We start from the raw sequence: 21,098 nt of genomic DNA on the forward strand, positions 1-21,098 counted from the left end.
TCTTAATAAAACATTTCACAAAAAAATGTATATTATATATATATATATATATATAATATATATATATATATATATATATATACATATATATATACATATATACATACATATATATATATATACATATATAATTTATTTATTTGTAACATTTGTATCCTACATTTTCCCACCCATTAGCAGGCTCAATGTGGCTTACATAATACCGTCAAGCCGATCGCCAAGTCCAGTAGATATTATCTCTCTCTCTCTCTCTCCGAGAGAGAGTGTGAGTGAAGTGTTAGCAAAGGCCAATTCAGCTCATACAATTAACTATAAAGTAGACTAAGGGACCTGCGCTCGTGCATCAGGCAAAGGCACCAGCACATGCATGGTGGTATGCTGTTAGAAATTTCTACATTCATCTCACTAGTCAGCGTCCACACCGAGCTCCGTCAAATGAGGTCACCCAGTTGCGAGAATACAACTAGCCTGACATCCTCGAAGAACAGTAGTTACTCTGGGGTCTGTAGTGGAGGTTATCATTGGTATGATAGTCTGCGGTATTCTCCCCTGGGCAACAGGAAACTGATGCTTTGATTGAGACCCTGTGCCATTTTGCTATGTCTTGCATAGACTTCCAACAACTCTTCAGCTCCTCTACACAAAAATTGCATTAGTTTGTGATATACTCCTGCACTAATTGAAGAAAGTGTGAGCTAAATGGATTAGATGAACAATTTTTGTTTGGAGAATATCATTTGATATACATTTTTTTGCCTGTGGATATACATGTGGTGTTATACTCTGATTGAGAATTGTGGACATTTAATATTGAGTGCACATTTTTTTTCTAGACCTGTGATGGTGTGCTAAGTTGGCCAGAAGGATGCTAGGCTGCATAGAGGGGTATAACCAGCAGAAGAAAGGAGGTGTTGATGCCCCTCTATAAGTCTTTGGTGAGGCCCCACTTGGAGTATTGTGTTCAGTTTTGGAGGCCATATCTTGTTAAAGATGTAAAATGACTGGAAGCGGTGCAAAGAAAAGCTACAAAAATGGTATGGGATTTGCATTGCAAACCTTATGAGGAGAGACTTGCCGACCTGAACATGTATACCTTGGAGGAAAGGAGAGATAGGGGTGACATGATACAGATGTTCAAATATTTGAAAGGTATTAATCTGCAAACAAATCTTTTCCGGAGAGGGGACAGTGGTAGAACTAGAGGACAAGAATTGAGGTTGAAAGGGGGCAGACTCAGGAGTAATGTCATGAAGTATTTTTTCACGGAAAGGGTGGTGGATACATGAAATGCCCTCCCATGAGACGTGGTGGAGATGAAAATGGTAATGGAGTTCAAACATGTGTGGGATAAACACAAAAGAATCCTGTTTAGAAGCCTAGGTTTTTAGGGTTTTTTTTCCTAAAATAAAAATAATGATTAAAACAAATCCTCATAGCTTGAACAGTCAGAAGGTTTTGTGCAGACTAACTCTTTTTATACCCTTAATAGGTAAAAAAGTAAAAGAGAAATAATTGCAAACTCTTTTAGACCTATTAAGTGAGATAAATGCAAAATGAGATTAAGTACTCTGGACAAAACTCTAAACACCACACAACAAAATTTAAACTGTATTGTAGCCTCAATAGGCAACCACTGCAGTTCCATATAATAAGTCAAAATTCTGCCATATTTATGCAGAGAAAAAAAATCAACCTTACTACAATGTTTTGAATTCGCTGCAGTTTTGAATGATTTGTTTCAATGCACCCAACTATAAAAGATTACAATAATCTAATTTAGTAAGCAATAATGATCTAAACTGCTTAATTTCAAAAGTATTTCTAATACGCCTTAGTTTCCTCATCAAGAAGAAACAACTTTTTATCAAAGTATTAACATGATGGTCCAAAGATAAGGTTTGGCCTAAATAAACTCCCAAGATTTTGATCATGGGTGAAAGTGAAGATTTTTTTAAGGTCTATTAACACATAATCAAAGGATCTGGCTTATTATCCAACAACAAAAATCTAATTTTATTCATGATAAGTTTAAATTTCCTCATCCAAGAATTAATCAACTTAAGACAATCATGCACCATAGCGGATATATGTGCTAAAGTAGAATAAACAGGAATCATCACTAAGAAGTCATCTGAATAGTTATGAATAGAAAAATCAGCCCTGGCTAGTCCAGCACCCAATGTGTGAAGACAGACATTAAACAGCATTAGTGAAAGGGAAGAACCCTGAGGTGCTCCACAGGGATTACTCCATCTGTCTGAAAAATCTCTACCTTGTCTGACTTTATAAGATCTAGCAGTCAGAAAGCCTCTGAACCATGTCAAAATATTGTTAACAACACTAATTCTCTGAGCCCATGCTGCTACAGGCACCTTCTCAGATGAAGCATAAGTGACCCAGGCTGAGGTTTGAAATAGAACCCTGGCTCAGGCACAAAATGCAAAGGCATATACCATACCATGCCTTGTTACCCTATGGTTTAATCCTACCCCCTATAGACCCTAGAGTGGTCAAGCATAGTTTTCTCACTACCACCCTCCAACTCTTTAACTTAGAAGCCAACTGAAGATATCAACACAGGGTATAGACTGGAATACAAACACAGAGTACAAACATTTTATGAAATGTATCCCTTGCTCCTTTTTAAGACAAGAAAGCCTATTTAAAAACCTTTACCAATGCTTTTAGAGCATCATTAGATTCCATTAAGGTCTGTAAATATAATTTGAGGGGGGAAAAAAAAAACCAAATATAGTGTTGCCACTGGCCAGTCCTAGTACTTCATTTAAACAGAAGGAGAATGCAAATTACAGACCGCATACTTTTTGAGCTTACTTGATGCCAATTCCAGGCTATAAACACTATTTTTCAATTTATTGGGAGGAGGAGGTTAAAATTTATTTTATTTTTAGCCCATCTTCTCAGTCCTCCTCTTTTATATCCATGCCTGATTATCCCAATTACAGCAATTTTCACTCACGTTAAATATCAATAAATATGTCAGCAAATAAAGGCAAAAAATGACTTACCAAGTTCATTGAGACTCTGAGCAGCTTTGGTTATTTCTCTGCTTCCTCCCTGAAGCTGTCCTTGAAGTCTCTTGCTGAGATACCGGATGCGGATTATTCTTCGAAGCAAATCACAAGCTGCCTGTCAACATGCAGTCAAAATATTAAGTTTGTACGCGTGTAGTATTTGTTGCTATGAACATATCAAATTCTGTAGAAACCAGGGGCGTATCTGCGTGGGGCCTCAGGGGCCTGGGCCCCCGCAGATTTTGCCCTGGACCCCCCTACCGCCATCAACCCTCCCCCGCTGCCGTTCTTACTTTTGCTGGCGGGGGACCCCAACCCCCGCCAGCCGAGGTCTGCTTCCACCTGCCGCTGCCTTCAAAACTTCTTCTTCAGCCGGCGGGGGACCCCAAACCCCCGCCAGCCGCCCCGCGCTGTTTAAAATTCATCTTCGGCCTCCGTGGCCGTGCTGCTGGGATAGGCGGCGCTGTTGAAATCCACTTCGGAGTCTGACGTCGTTGTACGTTGTACGTGCTGCGACGTCAGACTCCGAAGTGGATTTCAACAGCGCCGCCTATCCCAGCAGCACGGCCACGGAGGCCGAAGATGAATTTTAAACAGCGCGGGGCGGCTGGCGGGGGTTTGGGGTCCCCCGCCGGCTGAAGAAGAAGTTTTGAAGGCAGCGGCAGGTGGAAGCAGACCTCGGCTGGCGGGGGTTGGGGTCCCCCGCCAGCAAAAGTAAGAACGGCAGCGGGGGAGGGTTGGCGGCGGGAGGGGGGTGGAGAGACTAAGTCATTGGTGGCGGTGGGGGCTCGGCGGTGGGGGCGGCGGCGGCGGCGGCGGCGGGGGGGGGGCGCGCTAAAATGTGCCCCCTCTCTCTGGCTCTGGCCCCCCCTACCGCCGGAGTCCAGATACGCCCCTGGTAGAAACCATCCTTATTACAACTAGAGTAGGCAAATAAGCTGTATTAAACAAAGAACATTTTGAAAGGACTGTTGCATTGTAGAAGTCCAAATATATTTATATTTACTTACTGAGAAAGACAAGAGAGGCAGAAGATCTGCAATGCAAGCACAGCAGAACAAACAGCAGGCCAACAGACATTGGAAGCTGTAGCAAGAACTTTAGTTTAACCCAAAATTACGAGTTACACTCAGGTACACTAAGTAATTCCTGTACCCAGAGGGCATACAATCTAATTTTGTACCTGAGGCAATGGAGGACAAAGGGCCTCTTTTACAAAACCACGCTACTGATTCTCGGTGCAGCAAATGAGAGGAAGCCCATTCTATTCCTATGGTCTTCCTCTCATTTGTCGCACAGGAATCACTAGTGCAGCTTTGTAAAACAAGCCCTGAGTAACTTGCCTGAGACCATAAGAAGCAACAATGGGATCTGAACCAGGCTTCCCTAGTTGTCAGCCTGGTACGTCAAACACTAGGCTACTAATCCACTCCACCCACTACGTGCTTTGTTGCCAATGTGTCTCCACTGGTTAGACTACTTCAGACTATCATTAATGATTTTTAGAAGCACTGTGTACTTTATGGATTGTAATCAAGGGCTTGTGGGCTTCAAGCTCTGCACTGATGTAATCAGTTGGCACCTTCACTGTTGCCTCAAAATACCGCCGACACCCATTTATATGCCTCTTCATGCAATCTTTTGCACAGTTGCTCTATATTATCTTTTTCAGTTGCGCTTATTTGTTGTTTGTCTATTTGTCGTCTTCTTTACCAATGCACAATAAACAAAGTTACTTACTTGTAGCAGATTTCTCCAAGGACAACAGGATACATATTCTCATATGAGAGTGACGTTATCTGATGGAGAACCATTCAGGAATAGCCATACAGCTTCTTCGAGAGTTCACCACATGTGCTGCGTGTGCACTTTCTCACCTGCGGCTGTCGCATGAGACCTAGGCCATCGAGTCTCTAGCTAACAGAATTCACTTCCAAAGGGAGGAGGGAGTATATGTGAGAATATATATCCTGCTGTCCTCGGAGAACACCTGCTACAGGTAAGTAACTCCATTTTCTCCAAGGACAAGAAGGTTATCATTTTTACACATGAGACTCCCTAGCTACAGACTACCTTTATAAATAAATAAATATCACTTTGCTACAGGCAAGTAGAAGGAATATAGCATAAATGAACACTATATATAGATGTGTGTGTGAATGTGTATATATATTTATATACACATTTATTTATTTTTTTGAGCGGCATCCTGAAAGAGAAATAAATGGACCTGGGGGTGGAGCTGGATTCTGAATGCCAAACAAATTCTGAACAACTCTCTGGCAAAACCAACTGTCACATCGGGAGTCCTGTTCCAAACAATATAATGTGATGTAAATGCGTGAATAGAAAACCGTGTTGCAACCCTGCAAATTATTTCTATGAAGGCAGACTTGAGGGGGGCTACCGACGCAGCCATATAGCTCTAAAAATTGTAAGGTGTGACATGACCCTCAAGCCAAGCCTCTCTGGGCATAAATGAAGGAAATGCAATCTGTTAGCCAATTTAAAAGAGTGTGTTTGTTGATGGCAGTCCCCATCCTGTTTAGGTCAAAGAAAAAAAAAGGCTAGGTGGACTTTCTATGGGCTTTAGTCCTCTCCAGAGAAAACACCAAGGCTCACTTACCAAACTGTGTCATGCATTTTGACCTTGGAGTGTAAATCCTAATAAATAAATAAATAAATATTTTTTGTTAAAAAAATGTTCATAGAACAACTGACCAGTTAAAGATTTACAGGGGTTTTTTCACAAGGGAGCACTAGCGTTTTTAGTGCGTGCTAAAAATTCACGTGAAAAAATGCTAAGCTGCCCATCAAACGTATAAACGGCAAGTGACCGACTCACCTGCAAATGCACAGAAGAGTCGGAACGCTGAGAGTGTAGAAGTCCAAGCCCCGCCTCCACCAGCAGTACAGCCCAATAGGGAGAAGGGCTTGGACATGGGCGTGGAAATCGGAGGAGGAGGGAGCAGGGAGGGAAGGAGGGGGCGGAACTGAGGGAAACAGACGCTGGGGGGAGGGCAGGGGAGAGAGCAGGGTTGGTGGCCGGGGTAGGAGGGGGGAGACCATAGGAAAACAAAAAACTAGCCCGTTGTTACAGGCTTAACGGCTAGTAGAAATATAATGGGTGTCTTTGCGTTTCATGTAAACTAAACACTAGTGCACCTTTGTAAAAGGGGCCCTAGGTGTCATTGTGGACATTTCCTGCTCAGTGTATAGCAAAAGCCAAAAAACAAACAGAACATTATGAATTATTAGGAAAGGAATAGAGAGTAAAACAAAGAATATCATTAAGCTCTGTATCGCTCCATGGTGAGAGTGCACTTGAGTACTGTATGCAATTCTGGTCACTGCATCTCAAAAAAGATAAAATAGAACTGGAAAAGTTAAGGAATACAGTGACCAAAATGATCAAGGGGATGGAATGACTCTCATATGAGGAAAGGCTAAAGAGGTTAGGGCTCTTCAACTATGAGAAGAGACAGCTGAGGGGAAATATGATAGAAGTGTATACAACCCTGAATGAAGTGGAATAGGTAAATGCAAGTCCATTGTTTGCTCTTTCAAAAAAATACAAAGACTAGGGGGACACTCCATGAAGTTACATAATGGCACATTAAAAAAAAAAAAAAAAGAGCAAATATGTTCTCAATGTATAGATAAGCTCTGGAACTCATTGTCAGAGCAAGTAGTAAAAGCAATTAACATAGCTAGGTTTTAAAAAGCTTTGAACAAATTCCTGGAGGAAAAGTCCATTAATCGTCATTAAGGTAAACCTCGGAAAAAAGCCACAGCTTATCCATGGGTTTAAGTAGGATGGAATCTTGCTACATTTTGGGACTCTATCAGGTATTTGCACCTGGACCGTATGGTATATACCCCAGAGTACTGAAAGAACTCAAATGTGAAACTGCTGATCTGCTGTTAGTGATCTTTAACCTGCCATTAAAATCGTCCATAGTACCTGAAGATTGGGAAGTGGCCAATGTAATGCCAATTTTTAAAAAGGGCTCCAGGAGTGATCTGGGAAACTACAGAACGGTAAGGCTGAAGCCAGTGTCAAGCAAAACAATGGAAACTATTATGAAGAATAAAATTATAGAACACTTAGACAAACATGGTTTTGTGGGACAGAGCTAACATGGGTTCAGCCAAGGGAAGTCGTGCCTCAATCAATCTGATTCATTTCTTTGAAGGCAAAAGTAAACATGTGGATAAAGATGAGCTGGTTATGTAGTGTATCTATATTTTCAGAAGGCTTTTGCCAAAGTCCCTCATGACAGACTCCTGAAGAAATAAAAAGCCATGAGATAGGAGGCAATGTTCTGCTGTGGATTAAGAACTGAAAAAAAGAGGCCAGGGTTAAATGGTCATTTCTCTCAGTATTGAAGGGTGAATAGCGAAGTGCCCAAGGAATCTGTACTGGGACTGGTGCTATTTAACACATTTATAAATGATCTAGAAATGAGAACAATTAAGGTGAATTTGCAGACACCACAAAACTATTCAAAGTTGTCAAAGTGTATGCAGACTGTGAAAAATTGCAGGAAGGCCTTAGGAAAATGGCAGATGAAATTTAATGTGGACAAATGAAAAATGATGCACAAAAAAGCACATCCCAAACAAAATGCTTCAAGAACAATTCTTTATCTGAAAACAGTACCCGACGTGGTCCATGTTTCATCCACTCAGGGCTGTCTCAGGGGTAAAAACTAAAAACAATGATAAATATGAACAAGTAGAAATTTGAAGGACATTCTTGTTCCATCAGCATTTGGATAGAATTCTGAAACCAGAAGCAACAATGCCACGTGGTCATTATCCATGCGGGAACTGCTCTGTTTGCTAAATCAATATGATTATGAAACCTATTCAGCATCCAATCACTGGCAAAGAGTACATTTTGAAACATTTCTTGAATTGTAAAACAGAGAAAGTGATTTATGCTTGCTATCTGTCCATGTAAACTTATGTATATAAGAAAGACCAAGCAAGCACTTAACAAGAGATTGATAAAACGTGATAGTGCTCTTAATAGAAAGTTAGTTGTTAAACCTTTGGTGGCGCATTCTGTGAAAATAAACCATAATTTTGAAGATTACAAATTTTTTACATTACAGAGATCTGCCATAACTTGGAGAGGAGGTAATGTGGACAAACTGCTCATAAAGACTGAACAAAAAATGGTATTAGGACTGTGACTCCTCTGGGCTTGAGTAAAGAGCTTGATCTCCCTCCCTGTCCTTGACATGATATATATCCCTGTGTTCATTTATTCCCGTTATTGATTATATGCAAAATCAGTGCATGTGGGTAATCCAGGTTTTTACAACTGGTGTGAGTTTGAAATAGGATTGCGTCATATGTTTCTTTAAAATCAAAATATGAACAAGTTGGTGCTTTTTTTAATGTGCAGAGAGTGTTTATGTTACAATTTTCCCGTTTTTGCTGATTGTGGCACATTGTGATGGTCTCACTCGCGGCATGATGCCATTGGAACGCATACGCATTCCAACCATGAAGTTTCAGCATCTTAAAAAATTGTTAGCATTTAAAATAGCAAATGAAAATGAAAATGAGCCCCATAGTGTTACTTTTAAAAGGTTTTCTCTGCACTGGCTGGGATGTACACAGACCAAGTTGGGGAGAGTCCCTGTTTGTGACTGAATACATATTATGATAATGTGGGAGACTCTTGAAGATTCAAAACAGTGGGACAGCTATATGGAGGGAGTGGATCGGTTTTTTTGAACTTTGGCTGATTGTTTTGAACTTTGAAATCGAAAAGCGGAGGAGTGAAGCATTTGGCTGATTTTTTAACTTTGAAATCAGAAATCGGTGGAGTCAAGCATTTGTACCAGCCCATGATGAGTAGGGATCTGAACTCTGAATGAGTGCTGATGGCAATTTGATCAATATTACATCTTTCATCAATGCATCATTTAACATAAGTAAAAAAATTTTTTTATTAGAATCAGTTTATCAGAATTGCTTTAGGTGCTATGATTATCATTCAATTATCATCTTGTTCCAGGTTTGGAATGATGGGGGTGTACTGAGCGCTATGCCGTTCCTCATCTGTGGAAATCTTTACCTTTATCCCTGTGTGGTGAATTCAACTTAAAGACCTTTAAATCCCTGTTGAAGACATGTTTTTTTCAACATGCATTTATGAGCGATTGAGAAGGCACACTGGGTTGCGGTGCCTGGGAGAGAAAGTAAAAAGAAATTAATTGTACTGCTGTGTTTTGAATGTTTCACTTATGAATGTTTCTCTTATGAATGTTTCTCAAAATTATTGTAGTTCTTTTCTTTTAATTTAAACATTATTATAAGTAAAGTAAACCACTTTGTCCTGCTTGTCAGTTAAAGGCAGTATATAAAGTCATAAATAAATAAATGTTTACATGAGGTGTTAGTTTTTTTGGCTATATAAGGGTAGAAATTATGATACAGTACCACTAGTCAACAATTATAATTTATACATCTCTGAAATAGAGATTTTTCTGAATAGCTTTTAAATTTAATCATGCATGTGAGCATAGTCAAACTTTTAAGGAATAGCAGTTAAATCCACAGTTTTATCTGTATTTTTGCAGTATTGCCGAGTACTAATGTAGCCTACTTGGCATGTAAGCTTTTTAGCAATCTTATTTGTGGTATTTAATAATTTTTTTATTTACTTTTGGAGTAATTGTGCTGTTTGAGTCACTTATATGGCATGAGTTTTAACATGAGTTTTAATAAGAGCACACTTCAGACAACTCTGGTCACTGTATGTCAAAAAAGATATAACAGAATTAGAAAAGGTGCAAAGAAGGGCAACCAAAATGATTAAGGAAATGGAATGCCTCTCATACGAGGTAAGGCTTAAGAGGTTACAGCTCTTCAGCTTGGAAAAGAGATAGCTGAGGGGGGATATGATTGAGGTCTACAAAATCCTGAGTGGTATAGAATGGGTAAATTCAAATCGATTGTGTATGCTTTCAAAAATAAGATTAGGGGACACTGAAATACATGGTAATACTTTAAAAACAAATAGGAGGTAATATTTTTTCCACGCTCTCATGACCTTGACGCTCTCGCCTTGACTACTGCAACTTACTCCTCACCGGCCTCCCACTTAGCCATCTATCCCCCCTTCAATCCGTTCAGAATGCTGCCGCACGTCTTATATTCCGCCAGAATCGATATACTCATATCACCCCTCTCCTCAAGTTACTTCACTGGCTTCCGATCAGTTACCGCATACAATTCAAGCTTCTCCTCCTTATCCTACAAATGCACCCGGTCTGCAGCTCCTCACTTACCTCTTTACCCTAATCTCCCCCTATGTTCCCACCCGTAACCTCCGCTCACAGGACAAATCCCTCCTTTCTGTACCCTTCTCCACCACTGCCAACTCCAGGCTCCGCTCATTCTGCCTTGCCTCACCCTATGCCTGGAACAATCTTCCTCAACCCCTACGCCAAGCCCCCTCCCTACCCATCTTCAAATCTCTGCTTAAAACTCACCTCTTCAATGCTGCTTTCGGCACCTAACCTTTCGAGAAATATAGTATGCCCTATCAGATTGACTCTACACTTGTCTTTTAGATTGTACACTTGTCTCTAGATTTACACCTGTCTTCTAGATTGTACACTTGTCTTTAGATTGTACACCTGTCTTTTAGATTGTAAGCTCCTTGAGCAGGGACTGTCCTTCCATGTTAAATTGTACAGCGCTGCGTAGCCCTAGTAGCGCTTTAGAAATGTTAAGTAGTAGTAGTAGTAATATTTTTTCAATGAATTAATAATTAAAGCTCTGGAACTCATTACTAGAGGATTTGGTAACAGTGGTTAGTGTGTATGTTTTAAAAAAGGTTTGGACAAGTTCCTGGATGAAAAGTCCATAGTCTGCTATTGAGACAGAAATGGGGACAGCCACTGCTATCCTGGGATTGATAACACAGAATCTTGCTACTATCTGAGATTCTGCTGGGTACTTGTGACCTGGATTGGCCACTGTTTGAAGCATGATACTGGGCAAAATGGATCAACGGTCTGCCCCAGTATGGCTATTCTTATGTTGTTATATACTTGGTATGTCCAATATTGGAAACAGGATACTAGGCTACATAGACCCTTGGTCTGAGCCAATAGGGCAACATAACATGTTGTTATGTTCTATGTATAGAGGAATAGTTCTTAATAGAGACATAAAATCACTGAGAGACGCTATATCTATTATTGATATGGATGACTTGGAGGCCATGATGGATGCCTAGAATACGAGTCTTTATATATTAGATATGTGTATGTCAGCAACTAAACCTTTATTAAGAATATATTATGCCCCATGTGTTTTTTTTAATTATTTCAAAATTAAAAATAGAGAATTTAAAAAGGTACAGCATAAGCAGCATTGCTCCTGAGCCACTGTTGATAAAGACCCATGAAGTTTCAGTATACACTTAAGAGAGTTTTGGTAGAAGCTGCTTAAAAAAGCATCTTATTCATGGAAACTGTGGTCTGTGTTGATGCAACCTTGCAAATTATTTATAATTGTATAGAATGTTGGTCCTCATACGCCACAATTACAACTAGATTTCTTTAATAAGAACATAAATAAAAAAAATAATGGGAGAACCACTATTTTTTTTTTTACATATCCTGCAATGAACAACAGAATCAAAACAATATATTCCAGGCAAAAATGTCACTTTAATATAATAAATTATTATAAGTTCTCACATATCACTACTACTATTTAGCATTTCTATAGCGCTACAAGGCGTACGCAGCGCTGCACAAACATAGAAGAAAGACAGTCCCTGCTCAAAGAGCTTACAATCTAATAGAAAAAAAAAATGAAGTAAGCAAATCAAATCAATTAATGTGAACGGGAAGGAAGGTAGGTGGAGGCGAGTGGTTACGAGTCAAAAGCAATGTAAAGAGGTGGGCTTTCAGTCTAGATTTAAAGGTGGCCAAGGATGGGGCAAGACGTAGGGGCTCAGGAAGTTTATTCCAGGCATAGGGTGCAGCGAGACAGAAGGCGCAAAGTCTGGAGTTGGCAGTAGTGGAGAAGGGAACAGATAAGAAGGATTTATCCATGGAGCGGAGTGCACGGGAAGGGGTGTAGGGAAGGACGAGTGTGGAGAGATACTGGGGAGCAGCAGAGTGAGTACATTTATAGGTTAGTAGAAGAAGTTTGAACAGGATGCGAAAATGGATAGGGAGCCAGTGAAGAGTCTTGAGGAGAGGGGTAGTATGAGTAAAAAGACCCTGGCGGAAGACGAGACGGGCAGCAGAGTTTTGAACCGACTGGAGGGGGGAGAGGTGACTAAGTGGGAGGCCAGCAAGAAGCAGATTGCAGTAGTCTAAATGAGAGGTGACAAGGGTGTGGATATATGTGAAATAAGTGATAAGTGCTCAAAAACAATATTAGTGCATTTTGTGTCTAAATAGACTACTGAACCCTGTTTTCATCATATCACTTGGTTTGAGTTAAAGTTCTCAACAAATGTCCCAACCATTCTCCAACTATAAACTTCATAGTCCTCAATGAATTATTCAAAAAGCTTATCTAAATTACAGTCCAAAAAATTGAAACCAGTTACGTATCTGTAAATTGAGAATTGGTGAAATGGTGCTCCAGCGCATTATATTTTTTCAGTCACTAACACCAAGGATTAATTCTTTGATCAGGATGCTTCCTGTCAAAACATTTCCCCCGAAAAGGATCTTGGTTTTGCAAAATGCTTCATCGGTGGGGGGGAGGGGTGTTAATATTTAAATACCCAGAGAGTATCGTACATTCATCTCTGAGCAGGAGTTGTATTCTTTATGCTTTTGGATCCAACTGCAGGTCCCGCATGACTTGGGAAGGCAGTCACGCATGCACACTGTGGGCCTACTAAAGGCTTCTTCTAGGAATGGAGTGTAGGAGTGGACTAGTGGTGGTCGGTTCAAATCCCACTGTTGGTCCTTGTGATCTTGGGCAAGTCACTTAGTCCTCCATTGCCTCAGGTACAAACTTAGATTGTGAGCCCTCCTGGGACAGGAAACTTCCTAGTGTACCTGAATGTAACTCACCCTGAACTACTACTGAAAAGGTGCGAGTAAAATCCAAAATAAATAAAGTGTCCGCACTGGGGCTCCTTTGGGGAACATCACTGATTTGTGAGAATACTTGGCTTCCTGTCCTCAGAGAACACTTGCTATACTCGACTTGCTGTGTTCGGAGAATACCTGCTACAGGTGAGTAAGTTCGCTTTACTGCCTCATTGGAAAGGCCTGTTAATAGCCAATTCTTCAGGTAAGGGAAGACTTGAATTCTCTGCTTATGGAACTATGCTGCTACTACAACTAGGCATTGGCACAGCCAAAAAGCCAAAGGAGACCAACTTGTACTGGTAGTGAGCTAAGAGTAAAGTGAAATGGATGAAGCTCCTGCGGAATTCAATTTACGTTTTCTTTCACTAGATATTTATTGAGATTTCTGAGATTAAAATTGGATGTAATCCTCCTAATTTCTTTTGTATGAAGAAGTACATGGCATAAAACCCTCAATATCTCTATGCAGCAGGAACTGGTTCTATCACTGTAGAGTTTAAGGCCTGAAGCTCCATTTGGAGCCAAGACATCATACTTGAGTATCTAATATTGGCAATTGATAGCTTGGGAGAATGTGCATTACTACAGAGAATATCATTGCCTTAGTACTTTTAATACATAACAGTTCATAGTGACATGGAACCAGTACTTGGAAAAAAAACAACAACTAGAACTTCCTCATACAGGGAGGGATATTGGTCATGCACGGGAGATGGTGCTATCTCTGGTCAACATATTCAGAAAGAAGCAAACTTTTTGGCTTTGGCAGCAATTGAGGTTTGGATTGCTTTCTGTCCCTTTGTCAAGGTCTACTGATGGGCTTGCTGCCTCAGACACTGGTAGTAATGAAATCTTAAATACGTTTTCCTTGCTATGGAAGCATCATAAATGCTGTTCTTATCTGCAACACAAAACAGCACACTTTAATGAAGTCTATGGTCACTGCTCTTCTCCCCAAAAAGGCTAACTCAGTGTTTCCCAAACTGTGGACCGCACCACCCTGGTGCACCCCAGCGCACTCACTGGGGTGCTGCGGCAAATCCCAACCTCCCTCTCACCCGAGCCACTACTGAACATAGCAGTGGCAAAAAATCAAATACAAAAAAACCAAGCATGGGGCAGTTGCAGCATTCAAGCATGTGCTGTCAGTTCTGCCGGTCCTCTGCCCCCGGAACTGGAAGTTGACATCAGCGGGGACAGAGGACCAGCAGAGCCGACAGTGAATGCCTGAAGGCTGCTGCAGACCCGCACCTTTTTTTTTGTCACGGCCACTGGGGACAGGGGTCAGGAGGTGTACGGGACTCGCAGAGATGACTGCCAAGGAGGCTTAGTCTTGCTTTGAAAACCTAATGAAAACAGGAGACCAGATGAAATCAAAAAGTTGAAGTTAATAGGTCAGTCTCTGTTTACCTTCCCATTCGAAAAAATGCAAACCTATGAGCTGCTGCATCCGAATTCTCATTCCTTATTGTTGGTAGCATTTTTTAATTTAATCTCACTTATATTTTTAAAAATGCTGGCTTGTGCAGAATAGTAATTTGTTATAAACCATAATCAGTGTGTCATTTGGAGGGGCTGGTTATAGGGACACCCTGGCACTGTTATATTTGTGCAGAGAAAAAGCTGGAGACCTGTGTGGCTGGGGGCAGAGACCTGTGTGGTCAGGGGGCGAAGATCGGCGTGGTGGGGAGGATGAAGATCAGTGTGGTCGGGGGGGGGGGGGGGAGGGCGTGAAAACTTGCTCGGACACGAAGAGTACCATGAACTGAAAAGGTTTGGGAACCACTGGGCTAACCCCATAAAGAAATGTCTGCAAGTTTTTCACTGACATCCTCCCTAAGACCTGACAATCTGAGCCAAGCTAATCTATAGCTCCTAAAAGTAAACTATCAGATTTTTCAAAGAAAGAAGATAAACAGTGACACACACCAGGGATCTGTATTGGGTCTAATGCTTTTTAACATATTTATAAATGATCTCGAAATTGGACAATTTGCAGACACAAAATTATTCAAAATTGTTAAATAACAAGCAAACAGACTGTTAGAAATTGTAGAAGGACTAGGGAACTAGGTAGCCAGATGACAGATGAAATTAAATATGGACAGGTGCAAGTAATACACAAAGGGGAAGAATATGTCAAACTATAGCTGGGTTCTATACTAGGAATCATTATCTAAGAAAATATCTAGGCATCATCATGGACAATACATTGAAATTCTTGGCTTAGTATGCAGCAGCCAAAAAGGCAAACAATGTTAGGAATTGTTAGGAAAGGAACATATAATAAAGACTAAAATGCCTCTGTATTGCTTCACAGCGTGACCACACCTTGAGCATTGTGTGCAATTCTGGTCAAAGAATCTCAACAGAAATAGCAGAATTAGAAAAACAACAGAGCACGATGAACAAAAATGAAAAAAAAAAAGGCTCCTCTATAAGAAAAAACTAGAGAGGGATCTACAGAATTGAGATGAGATGGCTGAATGGAGATATAAAAGAGGTCTATGAAAACATAAATGGAGTGGAACAGGTAAATGCAAATTGGTTGTTTACTTTTTCAAGAATTACAAAGACCATGGGGCTCATTTTCAAAGCTCTTAAAGTTCCATAGGTTACTATGCAACTATGTAAATCTAAGCGCTTTGAAAATGCGACCCCATGTGACATTCTAAAAAGTATCACATTTAAAACAAATTGTAGAAATAATTTTTTTCCCTCAATGCACAATTAAGATCTGGAATTCACTGCCAGAGAAAAATGGAAAAAAACCCCACAAAAAAACAGTAGCATAGCTAGGTTTTAAAAAAGGTGTAGGCAAGTTCCTGCTGGAAACGTCTATAAACAGTTATCAAAGCAGGAGGTGTCTGGAGAAAGCCAGAACTTATCTTTGGGGATTAGAAGCATGGAAGTTAGCTACTTTTTGGGATCCTATCAGGTTCTTGTGACCTGGATTGACCACTGCTGAGCTTGATGGACCTTAAGTCTAAGTCAGTATGGTAGCTTTTATGCTTCCAATGCTTGAATTTTCTGTTTCAGGACATCCAGATCAGATGATTGGCTCTGCAGAGAATGCATATGAAAAGGAGGAACTGAGTGTTACCTGAGCCAATAACCTCTCTTGACAACCTGCTAGTAGATGGCTGCTCTACAAGCTTGCAAGGTACATACATGGTTTTTAATTGTATCAATGGTTTATTAGACCTTCCCACCAAATTCTTGTATGTACAGAAATCAGCCAGTTTATAAAGTAAAGTACAGTGCTGTACATCCTCAGAGTCCTAAATCACAAAACCATGTCAGCAACTTCCAGAGCTCTGGAAAATGTAGGCAATAACGGAGTGGAGAAGTGACCTAGTGGTTAGAGCACCGGTCTTGCAATTCAGAGGTGGCCGGTTCAAATCCCACGGCTGCTCCTTGTGATCTTGGGCAAGTCACCTAACCCTCCACTGCCTCGTGTACCTGAATGTAACTCACCTTGAACTACTACTGAAAAAGGTGTGAGCAAAATTAAAAAACTATATATATATATATATATATATATATATATATATACTGGCTTTGGTTCATTAATAATGTGTCACAATGGACTACATCTTCTGCAAGCAAGTATTTATGTATTGCCACATATAGACTTGATGAGCTGCTGTTCTAGAAATCAGTATATCTGGTCCAATATCTTAGGATCCTTGCCAAAAGGAGTACAAGAAAAATCCTTCAATTCCTATGCTTTTCTCATTGCTGACGTTAATACTACTGAGTTATGTGCCAGTTGGGTCTTATTAAAGTCAGAACATGTCAAACTCTCTTGAATACTAAAAGAACAAACTGGATTTTTCCAGGCTAATGTCCAAAGATCAAAAATAATCTGCATATAGAGACAGCTGTTATCTCTTTAGATGCTTCTAAATATTTTGAGAAACCAAATAGTAAATGATATTTCCCTTGCTAATTATCAGCTCTTAATTGTGTAGCTGATAAACCAGTAGACAATTCTTCCTCTGCTCATCAGGAAGGTTCTTAGAGATAAGGAGAATCTATTGAATCCTCTGGTTGGTAAAAAAAATTCCTCAGAGTCTGCTTGAAAAAAAAAACCCCACAAACAACATTCAGGTGTCTAGATTCAGAACAACTAATAGAGAGACTCCATTTGATGCATAGAAGTTCTCAATCTTTCAGCTAAAGCAAATCTGGGCTGAAGTAAGAAGAGACTTCTGTGAGGCATCCTTAGCTTGTGCCTGGCAGAATGACAAAATAATTTTTGAAAGCAGATATCATGCTACTTTCAGCAGATGCTATTCTATGAGTAGGAAGCGATGTGGAAAATGATGATTCATTTGTTTCAGTTACCAGAATCTTTGGTGATGTCTTCCTCTGCATCTTTGCTGGTAACTGAGTGCAATTTAGAAGCTAGATGTTTGAACTTTTTGAAAAAGTAAGGTCCTCCTATTATGACAACAACCTGATCTTTCTAAGCCTGTCTATACTACTGTCACTGCACCCACAAGCATCACAAGACTCTGGCCGGCAATTTTGATTGGAATTTGTGCAAAAAACACAGTGTTCAACAGTTGTTTCCAAACTTCAGCATGGAGTATCTGTGCTGGAATCTTCAGAACCAAATTGCTGGCATGAAGTTTTTGCAACCAGCCTTTGTGTGCTTACACTCCTTCATGGAGGATATGCACCAAAATATCTGTTTCTGCACAAATGGCTCTGTGCTAATGTTGTAGCTTCCCACAGTCAAACTCTGTTTTCAGTGTCATGGCACTTAAATGTGGCACTAATTTTAAGTGCTTCACAACGATCACTCAATGCACATTCTCTATTTAATATATTTATGGTTCCACTGGCAAATCTGATACAAACCTTGGAACTGACAAATTCTGGTAGCCATAAATCCTGATAACGCACAGTATCTTGTTTCAATTTACTCTAAATTGATGCCTCTGATTGGTTAGGGAATAACCGGATGCAGCTTAAATAAAACAAAGGCTTTACTATTCTCAAAGGAATAACAAACCTTTTGCTAGTGTACAAATTGCTATCAGTGAGACTAAAAAAAGTTTTGGATATCATAGTAAACTTCAACTTGAATTTTCGCACAAACATATCCTCTGTTACAGGCAAATGTTTTTTTTTTTTTTTACAAACTATGTCAAATTTGTTTGATATGAAACCTTCTTTGGTTGAAAGCACTGTATATTTTGTTACACTCCCAGGAATTTACACATCTTGACTATGTACATGGTACTGTAGCTCTGTCTGAACTATGCGCAGATTGCATAACCAAACTGCAAGAGTAAGAATATATTTCATTTAAATATTGAACAGTATAGCTCCGATATGAAGAAGTCACAGCTTTTCTAAAAAGATTTTTTTGTGTGCTGTCTATTTGATTGACAGCACTTTCTGCCATGGTGATGAAAGTGGATTTTAAAGAAGTGCAATAATTCAGCTTCAGGAGCTCAGAATATAAAATTGTCTTATATGAATAATGAGTAGAGTAATTAATAGTTAGTGATTAAACAACAATGCCTTTACGTCCTACTAGGATGCTAAAAATAGCTGAATCTATGTTTACATTTGGTCATTTCTACTATTGTTATGCTGTTAACAGAATTAAGTTTTATGTTAAACTGTACCTGCTGTACACCGCCTTGGGTGAATCTCTTCATAAAGATGGTTAATAAACCCCAATAAGTAAAATACAATAAATATAATAATGCAGCATTTATTTAAAGGTATCTACTTAAAGGAAATTTAACGTTTACAACTCATACAAAACACTGCAGTCAAATTGATCTCTAACACCAAAACATTTGATCATGTCATCCCTCGTTTAAAGGTGGAACACTGGTTGCCCACCTAATCTCATATAATCTTTAAAATATTGACACTAGTACATAAAATACACTACTTACAACTTTTTTCTTTCCAGAAATATCACCCCATACTCTACCACACATACTCTCTGCTCATCCTAATAGAATCTTCTGAGTACTCTTTCCTTTTGTCATGTTTTTCTGAATATCTTCAGAGATTCAATGTTTTGTGTCACAGACCCACACTTTGGACAGTCTCCCTTTATCCCTGTGTTTAGAAATCTCACATTCAAAATTCAAATCTGTACTTAAAACTTCCCTTTTTAATACGGCATTTAATTTCTGAAGGATGTGGTTACAATGCTTTGGGGGTCTAAGAATGCAGCAGCAAAATGTCAAACGTTTCCTTCTTTTTCTCTATAGATTGTAGATCACCGTTATTTCAACTACTGTACAACAATTTAACTACTGTAGTATGGTAAAATGTTTGGAACATTTATCTATCAGACGGCCTATCAAAAATTAAATGAACCCTGAATGTTGGCGAAAATATGCCCATTTTTCTACATTGGACAAGTCCTGTCATCAGGTTAAGGGTTGCTTGGTACTATATACATTTCCTTTGACAAGGACTTGAGATGCTAGTCCCAATGAAACTTTTGAGTTACCAGTGGAATGGCTGCAAGCACAATTTGGCTACGGGGAGTACTGAAATCACTGCTGCCCTGTGGCCTAGTAATTTGAGGATGAATCTGGCTGAGATGGTGCAAATGGAGGCAATCCGACGGCTCAAATACTGAATATCTTGGAGGTATCCTGGGACAAAATGGTCTTGGTCCCAATGAATATCAGGATTTGTCTCAGAACTAAAGCCGATATTCTCTTTCGTGATGAGGATTTCCAGTGCTTGGTGTGTTCTCACTGTGGCTGAAAGGGAGAATGCTGCTTCCTTGCACAAGGAGGATGGTCCTGGATGAGTTCATTTTGAACTTTTTGATGAAGCAACATAGATTTCATTGGATTCAGAGGTGGGACTTAGCACTTGTTGTAATTCAGAGCATTGGAAATAATGCAGGTTCTGAGTTGGTGAGTGGCAATTCTAGTGCCAAAAATAGATCCTTCGCAAACCTTTCCCACTTGGAGTCCCTGCCTGGAGGAACTGAAACAAGGACTTGAAGCTCCTTGATCTCTTTAGAGTGGCCTCTAAAGAATGACATGGGGACAAAGTTTGTCCCCATCCTCACGGGCTCTGTCTTCATCTGCAGAAGCCTTGAACACTAATGATTTTATATTTAAATCTTTTTATTAAAGTATACAAAGGAGCAATATTCTGTGCAACTGTTGTTTATAAATCACAAATAAAAAACAACAACGAGCAACTATAATAACCTCACCACCAACACCCTCTACCTTTCCAACCCGAACAATAGCTGACTTCTACTACCCCAAGAAACCTTAATTCACCCTTTTTAAATGCTCAGGGGTACAAAATACAACCCATTCTGTATGCCCTAGTTGGGAGAAATATGCCTCATGAAGCACTGTTATGATTCTTTAATCTGTGGATGAATAATGTCAACAACTATCTCAGAATTCAGACTAGCTCTCCTGTCTTCTACAGTCCTTCCTGCAATATAAAATGTCTTCTCAGGTAGTAGGAATGCATAGGATCTCCCGTGCAAATTTTGCCAGATGTGGTGAACACTTTTTCCAAAATATGAAAACATCATTGTCTGCATCACTCAAACATAAACAACTGTCCAATTCATTAACAACCTTCAAAGTAGAGAATGACATGGGGACAAAGTTTGTCCCATGGGCTCTGTTCCCATCCCCGCCCTGTCCCCACAGACTCTGTCCTCATCCCCACAGTTACTGCAGGTCACCATCACCATGTCATTCTCTGGTGGCCTCTACAGCAACAGAATAGTGGGCGAGCTGAGGTTAAATCATGTTACTGCCTGGATGGAGAAAGGATTTTACCAGATTTTTAACTGAAACTCTTGGTGCATAGTATGTGAGAAATGGACTTGGGTCCTTTATGGTGTGTGACATAACCAGAGAATCCCTTCAAAATCTTGTTTATCTTCCATTCTTAGTACCTGGAGCTAGGGCCTTTAAGGCAAGTAAATAAAATTAAGAGT

General features: G+C 39.9%; 1 protein-coding gene across 1 annotated transcript in view; it reads right to left on the reverse strand.

The window, feature by feature from the left end:
• The window catches only part of LOC115479043 (conserved oligomeric Golgi complex subunit 5-like), a 93,400-nt gene that overhangs the window by 1,990 nt on the left and 70,312 nt on the right, over nucleotides 1–21,098 (reverse strand). Inside the window, exon 6 of the mRNA XM_030216757.1 lies at nucleotides 3,026–3,150. Coding sequence (XP_030072617.1) covers nucleotides 3,026–3,150 — 125 coding nt within the window. The remainder of the gene's footprint in view (nucleotides 1–3,025; nucleotides 3,151–21,098) is intronic.

The sequence above is a fragment of the Microcaecilia unicolor genome, chromosome 10 (genome assembly GCF_901765095.1).
Source record: "Microcaecilia unicolor chromosome 10, aMicUni1.1, whole genome shotgun sequence".
NCBI lineage: Eukaryota > Metazoa > Chordata > Amphibia > Gymnophiona > Siphonopidae > Microcaecilia > Microcaecilia unicolor.